Here is a 22,847-nt window from a genome sequence, read left to right as displayed (position 1 = left end):
TGCCACTGTCCTGGTTTCTAGATCCAGGGCAGCATGGCATCTGTGGATCTAATGCTGCTTTCCCTTTCTCCTGGAAGACCCAGCCAGCTTTATCTTATGAGTACAAGTTCTTTTGGTTTCCAGAAGGCCAGTGCTGTGGTCAGTGGCCAGGCCAATAGATTTGTTCCATTCAGCATATTTGGGATCTCTCCCACCCTATTTTTTTTCTTCCAACTGTTATTTCAAATTTTAAAAATACAAAATTAGGCAAAGACTTGAACTGATTGCCACGTGATGGGACTTTTCTTTAAACTTCAAACCTATACAAATTTTCCTCATCAGGTTGATATTCCTCCTTTGCTCCTATATCACGTATACTAATTTCAGAGCTTGGAAGACATTTATTTTTCTGTTGGGTAATAAGCCCACAGAGATGAGTCTATGATGAAACTGTACTTAACCAAGTAGTGACTCTTCTATAAATAAAATTATGCTGCTTGGTTATAAAATTCCTTACTACTTAAGAGAAACGGTCTTACTGTTTCTCTAATGATGTACACCACTATAAAAAACAATTGGATTAGTTTCGCTGCATCGTGATTCTTTATCCTCTTTATGGGATGCTTGGTGACTTAATTTGTAGTTTAAGGTTATCTAAATACCGTGCACCAAAAATGGTCTTGTCTGGCTATCTGTATTTAAATATTGGTTTTATTTATTGTGCTGTAATCACTGGGTTTCATAGATTTGTTTGTATATAGAAAGTTTATATGGCTTGAGGCCAGGGGCATCTCTTGTATGCCTGATTGTATCTAACACAGCTAGAAGATTATATTGTTAATCTAAAATGTTCTTGCTATTTTAGGAGATGCCTATGTAGGGGATTTTACCAGCAATTGTACTAAATGCTTTACTGCTGAACCAGTTGCTCAGGTACTTTGGCTGTCTGTTGCTATGGGAGATTGGAAGACTATTACAGTGCCAGCACTGTCATCAGGTAACTATTATAGTTAGAAGACAAAACTGGGAACAATTTTAATTTAGGAGGTTGGAGAATCACTAGTGGTACAATACTTTACAGGCTGCTAAACAGTTAAATTGGAGTTTCATTCATAACATATCTAATTCCTTAAGTGGAAATGTTAAATGATATAATCGTGTTTATACTACAATTTCTACTGGTTACGGTAGTTTTACAGAATTGTTATCACTAAAAATTACTCTACCATATGTGAGAGAATTCTAAACATTCATGTTTTTTACAGTCAGTGAATGTCTCACATTGCTGTAACATTCCTTTTGTTTTCTGTTTCTCTTTTGTCCTGTGTTTTGATTAACAGTGTATTAAAGGCAAGACATTTTTTTTTAATGTATGCGGGGTGGTGAGGGAGTAGGTTAAAATGTATAATGAAACTTAATATGTAAGAATCCTCAGTACATTTCTTGGGCATGTATGAGAAATAGTAATCCAAGTAAGCAAATGAACTAGTAATTAGAATGATTTTTATGAGAATCTTTTTTGGGGAGGGGAGAGGAATTTTTTCATGAAAATGCCTTATTTAAAATCTTGTTGATGCTTTACTTTTTGGTAGAAACTCAAATTAGTAGCATTTTGTTTATAGTATTCCCCCCCCCAAACTCTTAATAGTTCTTAATGTCATTTCTAAAGTTGCTAAACAATGATGAGTAATCCTGTTTTAGTCTCTTGAATTGATTTAAATAATTAGTCCTAAACTTGTTTCATAATATTTTGAATTGTAGCTAGCAAAATCCCTTATCAGAATACCTCAGAAAAAAAGAACAGGAGTACTTGTGGCACCTCAGAAAAAAAGATGTCCCCTTCAAGTTTAAACATGCAACAAGTGCTACGCTCGCCACTGCCTTTGTCCAAAAGTACGCACAGCTTTTTCAGTGCCTTCTGCACAGAAGAGAATGTTGAACAGAGCATCTCCTATCTTAACAGGGTAAGCCGTGTTCTCAAGTGGGGTCATTTAATATAACTGTCAATCAGTTGTGGAAATGAGTGTGAGTGGTCTCCGGGGTGAGAGAGTTTATTCCCATGAAGTAGGCTTTTCTTTGGTTACTAATTGAAAGCCAAGGAGGTTTTTTTTTCCTTGCAAAAATGAATGTCTTCTAGTATGCTGTGTGAGAATTTTGTCAAGGATAGAAAGAAATTGGTCCAATTATTGCTCTCTCTGTCCCTTACTAGGAGTTGACAACATTAGGTTTCCCTTCTCTTTATTCGGAGTGCAAAGATAAAGAATTAAATGTAGTATCGGTCTTAAATTGTATGAATGAACTGCTTGTACTCCAACGCAAGAACCTCCGAGCTCAGGAAGAGGTGGAAATCCAGCATCTGAAACTGGGTAGTGATATGGACCACCTGCAGAACTGCTATGCTAAAGTAAAGGTAGAAAATCAATTCTCTCTAACTCATATCATAATGCAATGTGGCACTTTCAGCTAACAGATGTTATAAATTCTCAGTAAGGTTATTTTGCTGATTTATTAAGACTTAATTGTCCTACAAGTTTTTTTTCTGAGGTGTGTTTTCTAACTGATGGAAAACTCATTAAATGTAATGAAAAATGAGTGGAAGAAATAGCTCTCTAATAAAGACATGAATACGTCGTGAACAGTTTAGCGACCAGCTGTTCCTGAGGAAGATTGATTAGATTAGAGGGTGGTAATTCATTATGGAAATGAAGATCTTGGAAGATTTGGCTGGTTTAATCTTTAAATGGGATATTGTGAGTGTTGCTAGATTTTTCAACCCTAGAAAATAAATTACTTCATGTAGCCATAAGAAGTATAGCAAGCTTACTCATGTTGCTGTTCTAACATGCCTCATCCTGATTCCAAAGGGCCATCTCCAAAGGGTAGCGTATAGCTCATTCTCCATATCCATTCAGGTTTTGGCTTCCCTGAGAGACCCGAGGACAACTGTCCTGTCAGAATGTCTATTCAAAAGCAGTCAGCAACACTTTTGGTTACTGGTTTGAATTTAGACCAAATTGGTAGATGAGGCTCCATAATCTGTTACAATCCAGCCTCTCCCAGAATTTTAGGCTAAACTGTAAATGACAGTCAGTTATTGCTAGTGACTTAGATGGCATGAACTGAATGGAAAAATTGTATTTGAAAGTAGGTATAGTTGCTTTATTAGCAGATTCTGAGTTGTGTCTCAGCTCTAAAATAAGCTTCTTTTCCATTGTAACATTTTAGCAAGGCAGCTTTTGCTTTCAGTGCTTTACTTAGTCCCCATAGTTCTACTTTGCAAGAAGATTGACTACCCCCTACCACTTTTGCTATTATTTGTATCGCAATAGCACCCAGAGGTCACAGTTTGAATCAGAATACCATTTTTCTAGACACTGTGCATCAACCCATAGGAAGACAACAGTTCTATCCTGAGGAGTATATAATCTGCATGGAAACAACTCTAGCATGTAACATTAAAACGCTATTGTACAGCTGCACTCCTGCTTTTAAAAACCGTAACTTCTGTATTATATTAATCCCCCAGCAAAGTCAGCCAAACTACTTACCCCATGTGCAGGTGTGTTCAAGGAGAGAAACTGCATCTTACTTCCACAGTACTTTTGTGTTGAAGCAACCCTAATTTGGCCCATAATATGTAACTTTTTTGTGTACCTTCCTGCCTCCTCCAAAAGCGGTAATGATCATTTTAGCAGAAACATCCAGCTAATGTACTTATCCAAGCCAACAATAGCTCCAACTGCCAAAACATCTAGCTTCTCCTCTGATTTCTATGGAGAAGGCATGCATTGCAGCATATTGAATACTTAATAATTTAATGGCAGTGAAAGAGTAATTGCATTCAGTATCAAACTAAAAGTAGTAATGCTGTGTTGCTTATATTCTTTTCCATATTTAACTCAGTAAAAATCCCCATGAAGTGGAGTGCTACAGAACTAGCAATCTGCTGCACTGGGGTAACCATATTATCCAGGCCTCTTGCTGTAGAAATGAAGGTTAATTTGCCATGAAGGGGCCTTGCCTGTGTATTGGACTTCTGATATTTCAGCAAGAACAAACTTGTCTCAAATTTAATTTTTTTCTTTTGTAAATTTTAATTGAGATTGAATTATGGGTCCTTTTTTTAGGAGCAACTGGAAACTTCTAGAAGGGAAATAGTGGGACTTCAAGAAAGAGACAGACAACAGCAATGTAAGAACAGAAATCTGCACCAGTTACTTAAAAATGAAAAAGATGAGGTGAGTCAGCCTGTACATCTACACAAATCATTCAGAAAACCTCAGGTTTTAGTAGAGTTTTATTTTAAAAGAATACATAGGCTTGCATAGAGAAAGTTAGCAAATTTCATGTGCGGTCACTGAAGTTTGGCATACTAGCTGCTAATGCAGGGGTTCTCAAACTGGGGGTCGGGACCCCTCAGGGGGTCATGGGATTATTATGGTAGGGGTCACAAGTTGTCAGCCTCCACCCCAAACCTCGCTTCATCTCCAGCATTTATAACAGTGTTAAATATAAAAAAAAAAAGTGTTTTTTTAATTTATAAGGGGGGGGTACTCAGAGGCTTGCTGTGTGAAAGGGGTCACCAATACAAAAGTTTGAGAACCACGGTGATAATGGGATGCAATTCATGTGCAAATGGGGTCGACGGGTTCAAATGATAAAAATGGTGGTGGTCTCATTGCATAAGTACACGTGCAGACCTGTGATGCCTTTTTTAATGTATCATTCTGAGATAAGTCAGCTAAAGCCTGGCTGCTAGGCTCCGAGACCCAGCTATTTGCCAAAGCCTTTCTAGTAATGTATAACAAAACCAAAGTAAAACTTCAGATATGTGTAGGAGAGCAAACAAACAAAAAATGCAGCCAAAACTTGGAATATCTCCTTGAACCTGGAAGAGGGAAAGGCTAAAATCCACTTGGAAGTTTACTGTAAACAATACTTTGCCTAAATTAACTGTATGGTGCTTAGGGAAAACCTGAGCAGGAGTTCTGTGTGCACACACATGTAAATACTTTTGTTGTTTGGATTACAACGATGCCTAGGCGCACTAGTCATGGACCTGGATATTTACACAATTAGCTTTTCCGTAGTGCCTATCCCAGTGATGTCCATATGTAATTAGCATCTTAATGTTCAGCAAAAAATATTGGACAGACACTGAAAGTTACTACGCCTTAAAATTTATATTTTATATAAATATTTATACCAAGCTCTTTTATTTTTGTTTTTATGTTTAAAGAAATGTATGTGCATGAACTTTAGTTGAAAATTTATGGGGTTTTGGTTTTTTTAGGTACAAAAATTACAAAATATTATTGCAAGTCGTGCTACTCAGTACAATCATGATATGAAGAGGAAAGAAAGAGAATACAACAAACTAAAAGAGCGCTTACATCAACTAGTCATGAACAAAAAGGATAAAAAAATAGGTAAGTAAAGTCTTCCACATTGTAGTGATACAGTAAAGCTGCATGTTCAAGATATTTACTTTAGCTTCTAGCATTAACAATGTGCCAAGCTCCTGACTTAGAATGCACTTTGGTATCCAAAATAGTAGGTCACAAAGAAGGTTTTGCATAAAATATGTAGCATTTAATTAAACTTAACTGTTCATAGACTTAAAGAAAACTGATCTTCTGTTTTTGCTAGTGTAAGAGTGCCCTATCAGAGTTTTTGAGTATCTCCCCTTGTTTTGATAGGCACAAACCAAAGAAGGCCAGTTGGCTGCCTGATGAGAATCATGATCAGTTCCTAAATTAAAACATTTTCACCCTTATAATTTCTGCTTTTGCTAGTACCACTTCAGCTCTGATGGTGGTAGGAACAACTCTAAGTGCTAATGTAGACTGGGCTGTAAAGAGCACTTTAAGTACTATATTTGTGTCCACCAGCTATGAGCAGGTTTAATCAAAACTGCTTAAAATTTTGGCAACCACCTGGAGGCCTGGAACTGCACTAATGTTAGCAAAGGTGGGAGATTCTAGACAGGAAATAAAACTAGTGTAGGCACAGCCTATGGAGGGGAAGGGGGAAGCAGCTCTGTGTCACCTCATTGCAACTTTTATTAAAAATCTTAGGGTGCTCTGCCACTTCTTAATAAGACATAAAACAAATAATGATCATTATGCTGCTCTGTCACATAGTGAGAGTGTTTCTTCCAAGACAGATGTCTTCAGCATGTGACTACAAAAGCTCCTTGCACAGCATAATTTATGCAGTGCATTGGGCATGAGATATTAGTACTGATCTTCTAGTGTTGCAAAACTACTCGTAATGAGTATGTGGGAGAGAGGGCAGTGAAGTGTCCAACACTGCCTGGTTTATCCTGTCTAAAAGAGAGACCATCATATTAGAAACTCTGCAATCTTTTTCATTTATTAATTTTAGATGTTACATATAACTTTACCATTAAAATTTCTTCTCTTCCTTCCATTATCTCCCTTTCTTGTTTTGTTTTCAGGAAATTTTGGTCTCATGTGAGTCCAAAGATTGATTTTTATATTCAGTCCTGTAAGGCTTCTTAACGTAAAGGAAAATGTAGGGTTGCCTGAATATTTAGATATACTTTTGGGATTTTTACTTCACTCTGAAATGTCTTTAATTTCCCTTCTCATTTGTAGCTATGGATGTTCTAAATTACGTAGGTAGAGTTGATGGGAAGAGAGGTGCTTGGAGAACTGGTAAAACAGAAGCCAGGTAAGTTGATACCTATATAAATATATACTTTAATCAAAGTGTATTTTGTAATTATTTATTTATTGTAAGGCTTCTGCTTTCAGGAATGAAGAAGAAATGTACAAAGTTCTTTTAGGTGGCTATGAACAACGTCAAAAACAGCTTCTAGTGGAAAATGCTGAGCTCAAGAAAGTTCTTCAGCAAATGAAGAAAGAGATGATTTCACTTCTCCCACCACAGAAACAGAAACCTAAGGAAAGAGCTGAAGATGGCATTGGGCCGGTAAGTGTTTTTATTTTTGTTTTTAAAAAAACCCCTACTATATATTGAACTAGTACTATGCAGTGTCATTGGGTCATACAAAAATATTACCCTAGCTTCTTAAAACTTTCCACCTGCACTAGTTACTGTCTCATGAGGAGCCCACTGTTCAAATGGACTTAAGTAGGCTGTCCGAATCCTGCATTTTGGTCATATCAATATTTGGGTATGGAAAATGGACTTAGGTGCTGATTTTCAATGTCCTAGTGTGATTGGACAACCTCTTAAGGTGCTTATGTTGGAAAATTGTACTTCCAGTATGTACTGTATCTAGAAAAACATGGTGATTATAAGTAGGGTGGGCTCTAAGACCGACAGGCTAGATAAATCAATGTTTCTTCTAGAAATCTGCAGCTGCTATCAGGAAAACTTTTATCGCTAAATAGAATGGTTTTCAGTTCTGCTAGTAATTCCCTTCCATTGTTCACACTGGGGCCATCACACATTGCTTTATTGCTTGTAGATGTTGTGGCAGAAGTGGGTATGAAAACGTATGTAATCATAAAGGAATCTTTTAAATGTGCTTTAGAATCAAAACCGTTGTGGATGAGATGTCTAACAGAGCTGCTTGATTAAGTGATGTTTTGGGGGATTCAGTAGTTTTAGGCATCTTACTGTAATTGAAATATTACATTGGGCTCGGCCTTCTTGCCACAGGGTATGAGTAATTCCCCTTAACTTCACTGAGAATTACTCGTATATCCTGCAGCAGGCAAAACAGGCCCACGGTGTGTTTAGTGCTCTAATTAGTATGTCAAGTGTCTGACTCCTTCTTTAGGAAAGAATCTTACTGTAGGTTGAAATTCCACTTTATAATGTAGTACTGCAACTCAGTATTGTGGAACTGTTCCACTGCTAAGGCCCCATTTATACACAGGATACATGTTACATACTGTGGCTACAGTCCTGTAAATGGATATGCATGGGTGGACTCCCATGCCGGCTGGGACCCAGTGAAGACAGTGGGGTTCAGCCCAAACTCTATGGGCCACCCATGCAGATCCAGCTTCAGCACTGAGGCATATGTGTGCTTGCGTACCAAGTCAAACTGGAGGAATAACAGGACTTTATGCTTTGCAATGAAATGTTCTTAGGTGACTGAATCAAATTTCTACAGTTCTTTGTTGATCTCTTGGGATATAACTTTTTTTATAGCAGACTTAAAAAAAAACCCAAAACACATAAGCCTCATTTAATTTCTTGGAGGGGCATTCAGCTACTTTGTAAAATGAATAACCAGCAGAGTCTAAGTAGTGACTGCTAAGTACTTATGGGTAGAGCTCTGTGCGGATACAAAATTTGTATCTGCATCTGATCTGCGATCCACAAAAATGATCTGTGGATGAGGATATCTGTGGATACAGAGCGGATATCTGTGGATTTGCAGGTCTCTACTTATGGGGCATATGCATTAGCTGCTCTCCAAATGCAAATATTTCAGCAATTTTTTTACTTCCGTATATTCTAAAAATCTAGTTGGTCTAATGGATTAACTATTTGCAAATACTCACAGTCAAAAGCAGCCCTGGGTTCATTTTTGACATAGGTTAGAGGCACAAAGTATTAACTATTTTTTTTATTTGTCTAGAAAACTCATATGAATATTAAAAAGTTGATAAAATCATTAACTTTATGGGGGGAAAATAAATGTGTCTCTATACTGGGCAAAGCTAACTTGTGCTCCTAAGCAAAGACCTCTTAATGTAAAATACACTCATTCCGGGGTGAAATTTTGGTAAACCTCTAAAAATGGAATTATAATCATCTCCTGGTAGACTTCCAACTAAAGCAGTGCTAGTTATTGATACTTATGTACAGTAATCCAATGATCAGAAACTTACTTAAATTATATATGTAAAAAAGGAAAACATAACTATTTGAACGAGGAGTACTTGTGGCACCTTAGAGACTAACAAATTATTTGTGCATCCGATGAAGTGGGTTTTAGCCCACGAAAGCTTATGCCCAAATAAATTTGTTAGTCTCTAAGGTGCTACAAGTACTCTTTGTTCTTTTTGCTGATACAGACTAACACACTACCCCTCTGAAACCGATAACTATTTGAGGTTCTTTGTTTTGTTTTTAAAGCAGTTATTACTGATTCAAAACAAGCGTGCCTAAATGAACTTCGGTTTAAAACAAAAAACCCTGAACATCTTTTGCTGCCCCAATGTTCACACCGGTGGCTTGGCTTCTTGTTACTTAGCAACGTTATACTGAGTCATGTGCGGTTATTGGCCTGGAATGCAGAGCTTTGGACTAGGGTACTATTGATATTAATATTTATTACTACAGTAGCAGCCAGAGGCCCAGTCAGGATTGGGCCCTCATTGTGCTAGGCACTATACACAAAGGAACCTCAAGAAAAATTGTCTTTATGGAATTAGATAGAATGTTAAATTTCTCTCTATTCCCTCCTTTGCTGATACTGCAGTTTCCAAAATCCCCAGAAACACTAAATTTCATTTAGTGAGTAAATGTTGCAGCATATGTAGAGGAACTGTTTTTTCCACCCTTGAACACGTCAATTTTATCTGTCTGAATTAATTTAGGATCCAATCTTTTCTGTCTGCTTCTGAGTAGGGAGGATTTACATTGGGAGCATCAGGCCTAGAGATGCTAAAGAGAAGTGGGACAAGGGAATTCTGGCTCCACAGCATTGTTCACTGTACTTCACCCCCTCTTCTCACTCATCTTGCCTTTGCCCCCACCGGTGCACTATGAATAAGAAGGAGGCAGAATCAGTTACTTGCTCTCCACAGGATAATTCTTTTCCTCTGTCTAGATGAGTAATCCCCACATATAAGATTATACAAACCCCACCCCTATGTTCTTAAAACATGTCACATGCTGCATAGTGAGCTCCTCACTCCTGGAATTGGTGTTTCAAGGGCAGCCGCCAGGCAGAAGATTTAGCAGCATGACTCCTCGGAACCTTAAATTTTTATATAGAATATCAGGAATGGAAGGGACTTCAGGAGGTCCTCTAGTCCAACCCCCTGCTCAAAGCAGGACGAATTCCCAGACAGATTTTTGCCCGAGATCCCTAAATGGCCCCCTCAAGGATTGAACTCTCAACCCTGGGTTTAGCAGGCCAATGCTCAAACCACTGAGCTATCCACTTCAGGAAGGGGTATGTGTGTTTGTGTCATCAGTATCTTGCTGGCTGATATTCATTCTGCGTATTGAGGGACAAGGGCAGCTAGGAAGTAATGTGGAAGGTCTGCCTTGCATAACCCCTGCAATCCATGCATTTAGAGAGTCAAACTCCCTGCCAGGTCCAAACTGGGTAAATGGAAACTCGCAGAATTTCCTGTTCCCTCATACAGTTAATAAGCCCAATAGAAAAATATAGAGGACTGCTTCAGCAGACTCTTGTTTTTGCTTTTACAGGTACTATCAGACATGGAGGAAGATGCTGTAGAATTAAATAAAGAGAATATGTGGGAACTTTCTTGTGAAACTGTGCGAGAACAGCTTACCAACAGCATTAGAAAGCAGTGGAGAATGCTGAAAAATCATGTTGAAAAACTGGATAACCAAGGTGAGTGTCATCATAAGCCTGTATTCTGCATCATCGTGATGTTTGTGGCAACTCCATTTCCATAGTGTTATTTGTTATACTCTGACCCATTTGACATAACAATACCCAAGCTAGAAAGTTTTTAAAAGAACATTAAAAAAAATCATGACACAGTAGGTTGCCTCAAGTGCCATGCAACAGAAATAGAAATACGAAAGATTTAATCACAGGAGGGCTGAGAAACTGTCATGTAGCAACACTGTTATCCCTGACTGAGGTTATCATTTGTTGAAGGAAAATATCTCTCATTGTTGGTTTGAGCAGAAAGATGGCCTGTGTTAAATTTGACTTCTGTTGTCTGTCATCCTGGCTATTTGTGTTACCAGTGTAGTGAAAATAAAAGAACTTGAAATAATTAAGCACAAAAAGTATCTAAATCATTTTCAAAGTTTTTGGGCTTCACATGACTTTCTAGGGAGAACTGGCTGGTGGCATAGTACTAGTTTCTATTAATTTCTAGCTGCTAAATAGCATTAGAAACAGCTAAAATACATAAATATTTTTACTTTTTCATTAGCTATCAGAGGGATGTTATGCAATCACGAACAAGCAGGGAGGTCACCCACGAAACTCTGAATGGGAGGCAGATAGTCAATGAAAAAATGCCTTTATTAAAATTTGTCCACACTATGATAGTATTTGAGAATGCTTGCTCTGAAGAATATTGATTTGGTAAGTTTGGGAGTAGAGGAGAAACTGGTTGAGAGACAGCTATATGGAGTAAAAAGATCATTTTGCACATTTGCAGTGTTTCTGTCATCGCTTTTTGGTTTTGTATGTGTGTACCAATGTCCAAATTCTTCCCATTAAAGTCATTAGTTCTGCCACTGACTTCAGTGGGATCAAGATTTGGCTCATAATGCAACCATCCAGATATACAAATGGCTATGTCTGCACATTGAAATTAAAGTAACAAAACATGTAATAATTAAAAAATATTGTGTGTGTGCAAGGGGGCGGTTGTTGTAGGAAATAAAACATCTTTCTCCAATCCTCCCCCTTCCTGGGGTAAATGTTTGGAAGGTTATAACGATAATATTGTATTAATTTTTTTCATTTGATCCATGTTTCCTTTATAAAGCTCATAGAATACATGGAGCCCTTACTTTTCCACTGAAAAATAGGTCTATATTACAGTAACTCCGCCCTAGGTTTTTATAATGAAATTAATAACTCCAAAAATATAGTGGATTCTGAAGAACTGGATAACTTTCAGTTAAAAGGTTTCTTTGGTTTACTTGATTCAGTATAAATGTAGAAACTGGCTTGTGTGTGTGTGTGTGTGAGAGAGAGAGAGAGAGAGATGTTTGGAAATCAGATTTTCTTGAGTGGAATGTGCCATGGAGGAAAAAGGCAAATGTTTTTCAATTACAATGTTATTCCTGCCTTGAAAAGGTCTAAAACCTTATCTTTCAGGTTGAGTCACTATAATATTTTTTTTCTTACTTTGAGACTCTGATCTAAGCATTATATTATAAAAATGCTCTACATTTGGATCACTTTGTATTTAGGTATCGGAGGGGTAGCTGTGTTAGTCTGAATCCACAAAAACAATGAGGAGTCTGGTGGCACTTTAAAGACTAACAGATTCATTTGGGCATAAGCTTTCATGGGTAAAAAAACCCACTTCTTCAGATGCATGGAGTGAAAATTACAGATACAGGCATAAATATACTGGCACATGAAGAGAAGGGAATTACCTTACAAGTGGAGAACCAGTGCTGACAAGGCCAATTCAGTCAAGGTGGATGTGGTCCACTCCCACATTGAGGAGGTGACAATACCAAGAGAGGGAAAATTGCTTTTGTAGTGAGCCAGCCACTCCCAGTCCCTATTCAAGCCCAAATTAATGATGTTAAGTTTGCAAATGAATTGTAGCTCTGCAGTTTCTCTTTGAAGTCCATTTTTGAAGTTTTTTTGTTGAAGGATGGCTACTTTTAAACAGGATGGATTTGATTTAAATCAAATTGATTTAAATCACTAGTCAGGAAGACTCGATTTAATCATGGATTCCTACATAAAAGTGCATTCTTCTTGGTTGTTATAACCTTAATACATATTCTTCACAGGTAGAAGAACTTCATTAAAATATTCCCAAACTGGGTCTCTTTTATGGCCGGCTGCCATTACAGGTTTTCCCTCCTAGTGAAGAATGGTATGATAGATCTCAAATCAGTGAAGGCTACACTCAGAAAGACTTCAAGACTTCTGGAATATGCTATTCAAACAATTTCACTTTTGTTTCTACTGCCTGTCCCTCCCTTCTCAAATTTATCTCCAGACTTCTTCTCCTTGTCCAGATCTATTCCACCCCCAACAAACTTCTATTCATTGAACTTTTTGAAACTTTGCACTTTGAGAGAGGTAGGGGATTGACCCTGTGTACACAAATTTGCAGAGGGACAATAGGGTTGAGGTCTGTTATTTCTCACCTCTATATTTTATTTATTTATTTATTTATTTTAAAAAACATTTTTTGCTGTTAACAAGCATGTTATCTCTGGAGACACAAATCCACAGTTTGAGAACTGCAAAACTAAGCATCTCTGATGTTATCTTCTAGATTGAGCACTGAGTCCTATTGGGTAGATAGAAAGATTAACCTAAATAATCTATACAGATTCCCCTGGAAACCATAAGATAGGGTCCCTAATCCATGAACAATTGAAACTCATTTACAAAACTTTTCTTAAACATTACAGAATATATTGTGTCATACTATAGAATTAGAATTTATAATCCCTATTCCATGATGAGATATTTTTGATCTATAATGTATCTTAATTAAAACTATCTTTAGATAGGTTTTTTCCTCAAAAAGCATTTGATCAAAAACATCTGATTTAAATTTAAAAAATCTGATTTTTTTTTTTTACTTAAAAAAAAACATTGATTTTTATCCGCCCTGCTTTTAAATCTGTTATTGACTGTCCAGGGAGATTGAAGTGTCTTACTGGCTTTTGTATGTTACCATTCCTGATGTCTGATTTGTGTCCATTTATTCTTTTACATAGAGACTGTCTAGTTTGGCCAATGTACATGGCAGAGGGCATTGCTGGCACATGATGGCATATATCACGTTAGTAGATGTACAGGTGAATGAGCCCCTGATGCTGTGGCTGATGTGGTTGGGTCCTCTGATGGTGTCGCTAGAGTAGATATGGGGACAGAGTAGGCAACGGGGTTTGTTACAGGGATTGGTACCTGGATTAGTGTTTCTGTGGTGTGGTGTGCAGTTGCTGGTGAGTATTTGATTCAAGCTGGGGGGGCTGTGTGTAAGCGAGGACTGGCCTGCCTCCCAAGATCTGTGAGAGTGAGGGATCGTTTTCCAGGATAGGCTGTAGATCTTTGATGATGTGCTGCAGAGGTTTTAGCTGGGGGCTGTATGTGATGGCCAGGGGTGTTCTGTTATTTTCCTTGTTGGGCCTGTCCTATCGTAGGTGACTTCTGGGTACTCTTCTGGCTCTGTCAATCTGTTTTTTCACTTCAGCAGGTGGGTATTGTAGTTTTAAGAATGCTTGATAGAGATCTTGTAGGTGTTTGTCTCTGTCTGAGGGATTGGAGCAAATGCGGTTGTATCTTAGGGCTTGGCTGTAGACAATGGATCGTGTGATGTGTCCTGGATGGAAGCTGGAGGCATGTAGGTAAGTATAGCGGTCAATAGGTTTCCGGTATAGGGTGGTGGTTGTGACCATCACTTCTTTGCACTGTAGAGTCCAGGAAGTGGATCTCTTGTGTGGACTTGTCCAGGCTGAGGTTGATGGTGGGGTGGAAATTGAAATCCAGGTGGCATTCTTCAAGGGCCTCTTTCCCATGGGTCCATATGATGAAGATGTCATCAATGTAGCGCAAGTAGAGGAGGGGCGCTAAGGGACGAAAGCTGAGGAAGCATTGTTCTAAGTCAGCCATAAAAATGTTGGCATACTGTGGGGCCATGCGGGTACCCATAGCAGTACCGCTGACTTGAAGGTATAAGTTGTCCCCAAATGTGAAAAGGTTGTGGGTGAGGACAGTCACAAAGCTCAGCCACCAGGTGTGCCATGGCCTCATCAGGGATACTGTTCCTGACAGCTTGTAGTCCATCCTCATGTGGAATATTGGTGTAAAGAGCTTCTGCATCCATGGTGGCCAGGATGGTGTTTTCAGGAAGATCACCAATGCATTGTAGTTTCCTCAGGAAGTCGGTGGTGTCTCGAAGATTAGCTAGGAGTGCTGGTAGCGTAGGGTCTGAGGAGAGAGTCCAAATAGCCAGATAATCCTGCTGTAAGAGTGCCGATGCCTGAGATGATGGGGCGTCCAGGATTTCCAGGTTTATGGATCTTGGGTAGCAGATAGAATACCCCTGGTCGGGGCTCTAGGGGTGTGTCTGTGTAGATTTGTTCCTGTGCTATAGCAGGGAGTTTCTTGAGCGGATGGTGTAGTTTTTTTGGTACTCCTCAGTGGGATCGGAGGATAGTGGCCTGTAGAATGTGGTGTTGGAGAGTTGCCTTGCAGCCTCCTGTTCATAATCCGACCTGTTCATGATGACTACAGCACCTCCTTTGTCAGCCTCTTTGATTATAATGTCAGAGTTGTTTCTGAGGCTGTGGATGGCGTTGCGTTCTGTATGGCTGAGGTTATGGGGCAAGCGATGCTGTTTGTTCACAATTTCAGCCTGTGCACGTCTGTGGAAGCACCCTATGTAGAAGTCCAGTCTGTCATTTCGACCATCAGGAGGAGTCCACGCAGACCTTTTGATCTTTCCACTCACCTACCTCTAATAACATTTTTTGGGGATGGAGAACAGGAACTACTTTTCCCCTCCTGCATGGGACTTGCACCCTCGTATGCAAAGGACCTGACCTTTCTTGGCCATAATATTGCTATTACAATACTAAATTCAAGAGCTAATAAGGCTTTGCACAAGTCCAGCTTTTCATCTCGTATTGAGATCTGTGTAGGCCACTAATGTGTCATACTAATCATTTTATTGTGGTTAAAATATTTGAATTCTGATTAATGAGGCACATATGTTGTGAGCTACAATATAATCTCTGAAGTTGAAATGGCAGGTGCCATAGAATGTTCTGGTGGTTACGTGCTGTTTCCATGGAAATGTAGAATGCAAGTTTCAGAAGCTATCTTGGAGAGACTTTATTAGTAGGCAGCGGGGAGCCTGCTTGTGGTCAGGACCCAGGCAGTGTGAGTGCCACTGAAAATCAGCTTGCGTGCCATAGGTTGCCTACCCCTGGTCTATATGCTACCAAATGGTGACCTCTTCATACCAGGAGTGGGTAGGATAATCCAAAAGTTAAGATATGTAATAAGGAAATGGTTCCCTGAATTTATTTTGTTGTTGTTGTTGTCTTGTCTGTATGTTGATTTCTTAATATTTGTTTTTATTTTGTTCAAAACCTGTTAAACTTGCTTTTCTTTACAGTATCTTCAAATAGCTCAGTAACAAGGTTTATACTAAAAGTATTATCTTTTTGTTTTTTCCTAAACCATGGAGAGTTTGTTTTATTTTAAATGGGCTCTTCCCTCACGCTTCCTATCTGACTTTGTCTGAACTATTAGCCTTCAAAGCACACTACTTGTTTTACAAGTAGGGGTCCAGAGAGACAATTGTTAAGCCCAGAAATTGTGAAATAGTTAAGGGGCAATTCAGTGGTATTGTCTTTCCCTGTAATAAAATGATCCACTGAATTGTAATTTATATCTGACTGATTGTGTAGAGATCCAGTACTGTATATTTCTGCTATAACTTATTCAGTATTTCCTGTGATTATTCAGACATACCCAGGGTCTTTCAAATTCCAAGGTTGGACAGTTACATATTAAAATGCCTTTAAATTTATTTTGTAAACCTTTTTTTATCTTAAATTAGCACCTTTATTGAAAGACATTACCAGTGGCTGCCTCTTTTACTTTAAAAAAACAAAAACTAAACCCCCCCTTTTTTTTTCTTTTCTTGTTTTTAGTGTCACGTGCACATTCAGGGGCTTTGAATGGCAGCGATGTAATTTCAAGAGAGGACCATGAACTGGAAACTGAAAAGCTAGAATTAGAAATTCAGCAATGCAAAGAAATGATCAAAACTCAGCAACAACTATTACAGGTTGGAATCTTTTGATTTTTTTTTTTAACTGCTTTCTTCTCTTCCTCCCTTCTTCAGGTAGGAATTGACGCATCACTGTAATGATGCCTCCTTTTATTTGGGTGTTCCTGTTTTTGATAACGGTGGAGGCTGGAGCAGAGGGAGAGGGGATGTGACTCTTACCTTGGCAAACAGTATTTTGTTGTGAAATTAGAACATATAGAAGGAGAAACTGCAGAAGGCAACAAAGTTTAGCAACCTATTCAGAAAGCTTATCTCATCTACTTTCCACAGCTTTCTGAATAGGGTGCTAAACTTCTTTGTTTGCCTTCTGCAGTTTTTTCTTCCACACTTCCTAATTTCCTGTGCCAGTGGCCCATTTATGACCAAGCCTGATTGTCTTTCATGTAATAAATTTTTGCTGGCATCTAAATCTAAACTTGTAGAAACATATGATGATTTCTAAATAACATTTCTGACTTTTGTTCCTTATATCCGCAGCAGCAGCTTATGTCTCCATGTGATGATGATACCTCTATGTTACTACAGGACTGTTATTTGTTGGAAGAAAGAGAGCGCCTCCAGGAAGAATGGAAACTATTTAGAGAACAAAAAAAGAACTTTGAGAGAGAGCGAAGAAGTTTTACAGAAGCTGCTATTAGATTAGGACTTGAGGTATTCAAAAGGGAGGGTATCTTTATAGGCCTTTGATCTTTAATACTGAAGATTAGCCAGTCTTGTAACCTCAGTAAGTGGAAAAACTTAGCCAATGTTGAAAGTATGCATTTGTGTGTATTGTTATCCTTTCTATTGGAAGATCTCTCTTTCCTCTTTCCTCCGCCATATCTTGTAAACCATGTGATGCAGGACTAATGACAATATGATGGATCACTCTGTTCGCCCATAGCAGAATACTACATTTTGTACACAGACATTGGCAAATACAGTTGCTTGACCTAGGATAACTAATTTTCTTTTTCTTTTTATAAGCTTAGGCCAAGATTTTCAAATATCTGCACATGTGCTTTTGAAAATAAGGTCACTTATTTAGGTATCTAGATAGAGACTTAGGAACCTAACTTTAGGCACTCTATTATTTATTTATTTACATTTTGGCCTTAGACTTTATCTATAGGTACATACATAGCACTGATTCACATTGTATCAATATTTTTCAGTTCCAGTAAGACACTATAAAATTCTCCACATTTTCACTTTACTTAAAAAAATATTTTTAATAAGATTGTGAGAGTATATAGGATGTACTCTTAAACTGTATCACAGGCAAATTGCTAAGTTTAACCAGATGTGTCTAAACCTATTGTCCAGATTGCAGCATCACTGCATGCATAAGTTTGCTACTGCTTCTCCTCTTATGCTTTAATACTGTATCTGTATTGTGATCTATGTAGATCTTTATGAAAAATTTGCAGCAGCCCCTGAGCCTAGAGTCGGGGTTTGTTGTGTCTCCTTTGAACATAGGAAGAAGAATTTTGAACAATGGGGAAATTTGCTCCCTTGCGCTTATATCCTGTCCTCTCTCTTCCTTGGTACCTCCTGTTTGTCTGATCTCTTCAGAGGTACAGGAACTGTCTCCTCCCCATCCTGCTGCCATCTGGATTTTTGAGGACTGCCTGACATTGACATCACTTCTCTCCTCCCTTGCCTACAGAGTCACGTGAAAGGGAAACCCTCATTCTTTTCTCTCAGATTTGGGTGGGAGTAGTCAGGACTCCTTTCCAGCTCTTTTTTCTCTTCCCAGAAGGCACTTGGAGTTGCAAAATGATCAGTACCATAGTATTGTAGTGGAGGGTAAATAGCGTTTACCCATTTCTCATTGGGGGTATGTGGAGTTGAGTTTAGGTTAGTTTACCAATTTATTTATTTTACCTTTACGCCACTGAGCCATAGTCATTTCTGGCAGCTGCATAGAAGGTGGGTTTAGCATCTGACTGGTAGTTTCCTGGCCAAAAGCCCTAAGGCAGTGATTCTCAAACTTTTGTACTGGTGACCCCTTTCACATAGCAAGCCTCTGAGTGCGACCCTACTTATAAATTAAAAACACTTTTTTATAAATTTAACACCATTATAAATGCTGGAGGCAAAGCAGGGTTTAGGGTGGAAGCTGACAGCTCGCGACCCCCCACATAATAACCTCACGACCCCCTGAGGGGTCCTGACCCCCAGTTCGAGAACCCCTGCCCTAAGGTAAAGTGAGAGGCACTTGCAAGGACCTTCATTGCACATCCTTGTGAGCCAAACCATGGGGTTCAGTTTGCAAACACCCTTGCCATTTGATCCTTTCTGGGATCTCACAATTGTAGGTCTATGTTAAACTGCCCACTTTTTCAATATAAGAATGAACTTCACTTTGATTTTACATGCAAAACAAATCAATCATTATAAACCTACCACTTTCTGTACAGAATATAAGTGGACATTTCTCTTTTCAGAGAAAGGCATTTGAAGAAGATAGAGGGGCTTGGCTGAAGCAACAGTTTTTGAGCATGACTTCTGATCACAAGAACTCTGAACATGTGAAAACTCAAAGTGCCTACTCAGGAAGCAAGTATTTAACTCACTAACTTTTGTACATTTCATAAAACTATCCTTATTACGTTTTATTTTGTCTCTCTCAGTTGGAAGATACATACACAAGGAAATGGAGACTTCCTAAGTATAAAGAGAATTCATGATGTGATATATAAAAAACATTAAAAATCTATGTGCAAGTCAGGGCTGCTAGGCTCTCCTGGTAGTTCACCTAAGAAGGGAATCCTGATAATCCAGTCATGGCTACATGATAAACTTCTCTTTGAGAAGGGACCTGTTGAATGTCAATTATATAACAGAACTCTTAGCATTAAATAGCATGTTTAATTAGAGAATCAGATGGGAGGCTTTGCAGCTCCCCTGGTCTTCCTATAGACCTCTCTCTACATGGAATTATTTTCGTTGGTATGAAACATTTATGTTTAGGGACAGAAATAAGATTATTTGGGTGCTGTCATTAAAAAAAGCATGTTTTATTGGTGTCAGACTTGTGTGCTATGGCATTTGTGATTTTTTTCATACTTGTGGATTTTTGTGTGTTTGAATGTTACGTGCATTTTAAGAGAGAATGTAGCATTAAACAGCCCTCCCTGCCTGTAGCTTAGATTTGAGGGATGTAAGAATATAAAAATTAAAGAATTCCTTTGCCACTTAAAGGATCGCCATCTTGATATAATGCCATTTGGATACTTTTACATAACGGTTTTCACTAGAATGATTTTTAAAAACTATATATTTCTACTTTAGTTTTAAGGCTTTGTTAGGTTACACTCCAGAGTACTATAACCCTACAGGAAGTGCCATGTAATACTGTATAATTCTGCTTGCCCACCTTTTTGAAGCCTTTTCAAATCTAAAAATGAAAAGGAATTACAGGGCCTGATCCAACTCCCATTGTAGTTAATGCAGATCTTCTCATTCACTTAAATGAGGCACTAGAATAGAAAGTGCTAAGCAATGCTATCTGTTCAGTTTAATTTCTTTTGGACTTTGGGCTAGTTTATGAGCTTTCATGTTGACATAAGTGACTTTTGCATGGGTGTTGCCAGGTATCCTGGACTCTAAAGTAATCCTTGAATCAATTGAAATAAGGTTTGCTAAACAAGAAGTAAAAACCTAATCCAGAAAACACTCATATGAGTATCTTTAAGCACATGAATAGTCCCATTGACTTCAGTGTGACTATTTGTATTCCTATTTTTTTGTTGTTTTCAAGTTAAATATTTACAAAAACAAAACATAGTACTGTGTGTGTGTGTGTGTGTGTGTGTGTACCTATGCTGATTTCAATATCATTTTTAGTCCAATACATCCAATAATAATTAAGGCTAAGATTATATCATGGTGGTCGCGGGGACGGATCCCCAGCCTCCTTCGGCAGCAGAGGGACCCCGGAGCTGCTCAGTGGGCGGGAGAGGGGCCCCCGCAGGTCCCCAGGCGCCACCGCTGGCAGGGGCAGCCCTTGCAGCTGCTCAGCTGCCACGAGCAGCAGCCCCCCCACAGCTCCCTGGAGCTGTTCAGCAGCCACAGGACCCCCACAGCTCCCAGCCGCTGGCAGCAGAGGAATCCCAGAGCTGCTCAGTAGCAGCTCCCCATCTTCTGCTGCTGGCAAGGGATCCCCCCACATCTCCTAGCCTCGCAGGGCAGCAGGGGGACCCCTCCCAGCCATTGGGGAATGGGGTCCCTGTAGCTCCCAGCTGCTGCAGGGGATGGGGGGGTGCAGCAGGGTGCTGGACCCTCCTCCCTCCCTGTTTTGCCAGGGATGTTTTTAGTGAAAGTCAGGGACAGGTCACGGCTTCCTTGATTTTTTCTTTATTGCCCATGACCTGTCTCTGACTTTTTTACTAAAATTATCCATGGCAAAATCGTAGCCTTAATAATAATGAATGTGCATATTTATTATTTTTTTATTATTGGGAGAAAATAAGAGTAATGGAAAAATTCCTCTCTAGATACTTTCATAACTACATTGTTGTTTAATAACATACTTGTATGCCTTGCAGGTTCTGACCCAGACAATCAGTTAATGAACTTCAGGTCTCGGCAAAAGAAACCTCACTGCTTGCCTAGTGTACCTCCTTCAGAGGAACTTTGCCAGACAATTCAGCATATCCCACACAACAGGTATCTGAAATCATATCACCCATCTTTACTTTTTTAGTGTATGTGAACTGCTCAGCTGGAGTAGTAGTGATTAGAGAAAGGGACCATAGCTTGGGGAAGTTCTGAACTAGACATTGACAAGAGTTACGGTGGAATATATTATTTAGCATAATTAATATACAACTTTCGACCACTATCAAAACAATTGTTCTACTTATATTTGTAAAGGGGAATATTAGTTACACTTTAACTTTCTCTTTCCAGCAATTCGAGTGTTGTATTGAATAAAACTACTGAAGACAGCAAGCCAAAGCAATGGAAGGGACTCAACAAAGCAGAAACTGAATAATGCATCAAGACCTCGGTCACAGAAGATTTCTAAAGTTCATGTTCTCTGTTATATAGATAAACTGCCTTAGACTTTCTAGGGTTGTCTGCTGTCTTTTGTTAAAGAAATGTGTCCATAAACTTTTCTTTCTAAGGTGAAACAGGGTGTTATGAGTTTGATCATCCTTTCAGTGAGCTAAGAGATGAAATGAGTTGCAGTGTGTGGGTGTGACTTTTTTATTTTTTAAACAATTTCTTTCCCCTTCTTTGTCTGCAACTTTTGAAAGATTTTTTTTTTTTTTTGAATAAAAAGAAAAAGCTTTGGATATTCTAGTAACAGACACTCAGATTCTGTGAATAAAGGAATGTATGAGATTATTTTATTTTATTTTTTGGTTGTAAATGAAACACTGGAACCTTAGTGTTTCTTTTCATCGCAGACAAAGGTAGCACTTTTAGGAATTGTTTAATTATTGTAAATGTACATTTATATCAAGTGTAGCTAGCATTGAAACTTTTGTCTCAACTTGAATGTACAGTATACTGTAGATTTTTAACAAAGCAGGTTATATATTTATTAAGTCATGTGACTTGAAAGTACCTCTTTCATAGCTTTCCAATGATTAAAGTGCAAGATCTTTATATGTTTGTAAATAGACAGTATAAATGATTCTGCTAAGATGCCATGAAATGAAACATGCATCTATAATCATAGTATTTTACATGCCAATTTAAGCTGGTTTTATAGTGATATTCTGTTTACAGATGTATTAGGACTGTAATTGTTTCAGTCAAGAATCAAATTCTTTGAAACATAATTGAACAATAAATGTGCAAAGTATATTCTAAGAAATGTATTCGCATATGTTATGTGCATTCAATTTTTGCAGTCCAGCGTGATCTTTTTGTATTAACCAGTTGTAAACAGTCATGGTCCTACATCAACAAATCTGGATGGTGTGTTTTTCTTTCTAATGGACTCGAGTTACTTTGGCCTTTATTTAAGGAAATCCATTTTGATCATAACTCCATGAAGTGGTCATACATAAGGGAGAGGTCTTAGCGAAAGGGTAGGTAGAGATAAAAATAAAAATTTGCAGTGGGGAAGGGAGGGTGGAAGAATAGAATGACAGAATTCTGAAACTGTGTAAGAGATAAAAGGGACGGGATTCAACTTGAAAGGGATTCAACTTGACCTTCATCTTGAGGTACCAACAGCAAAACATTTGG

The 22,847-nt window shown here is 38.5% G+C and overlaps 1 protein-coding gene across 1 annotated transcript; it reads left to right on the top strand.

Moving 5' to 3' along the window:
- The first annotated feature begins 901 nt into the window (after positions 1–901).
- Positions 902–21,639, top strand: SSX2IP (SSX family member 2 interacting protein). Its single transcript, XM_065409808.1, has 13 exons — positions 902–976; positions 1,741–1,943; positions 2,189–2,389; positions 4,107–4,217; positions 5,273–5,408; positions 6,600–6,675; positions 6,759–6,936; positions 10,369–10,519; positions 16,519–16,655; positions 17,136–17,309; positions 19,088–19,199; positions 21,191–21,311; positions 21,555–21,639. The coding sequence occupies exons 1-13, from the start codon at positions 934–936 to the stop codon at positions 21,637–21,639; spliced, it is 1,728 nt and encodes a 575-aa protein (XP_065265880.1). The 5' UTR covers positions 902–933.
- Positions 21,640–22,847: the final 1,208 nt, after the last annotated feature.

The sequence above is a fragment of the Emys orbicularis genome, chromosome 8 (genome assembly GCF_028017835.1).
Source record: "Emys orbicularis isolate rEmyOrb1 chromosome 8, rEmyOrb1.hap1, whole genome shotgun sequence".
Lineage (NCBI taxonomy): Eukaryota > Metazoa > Chordata > Testudines > Emydidae > Emys > Emys orbicularis.
This window is presented reverse-complemented; position numbering and strand designations above follow the sequence as displayed.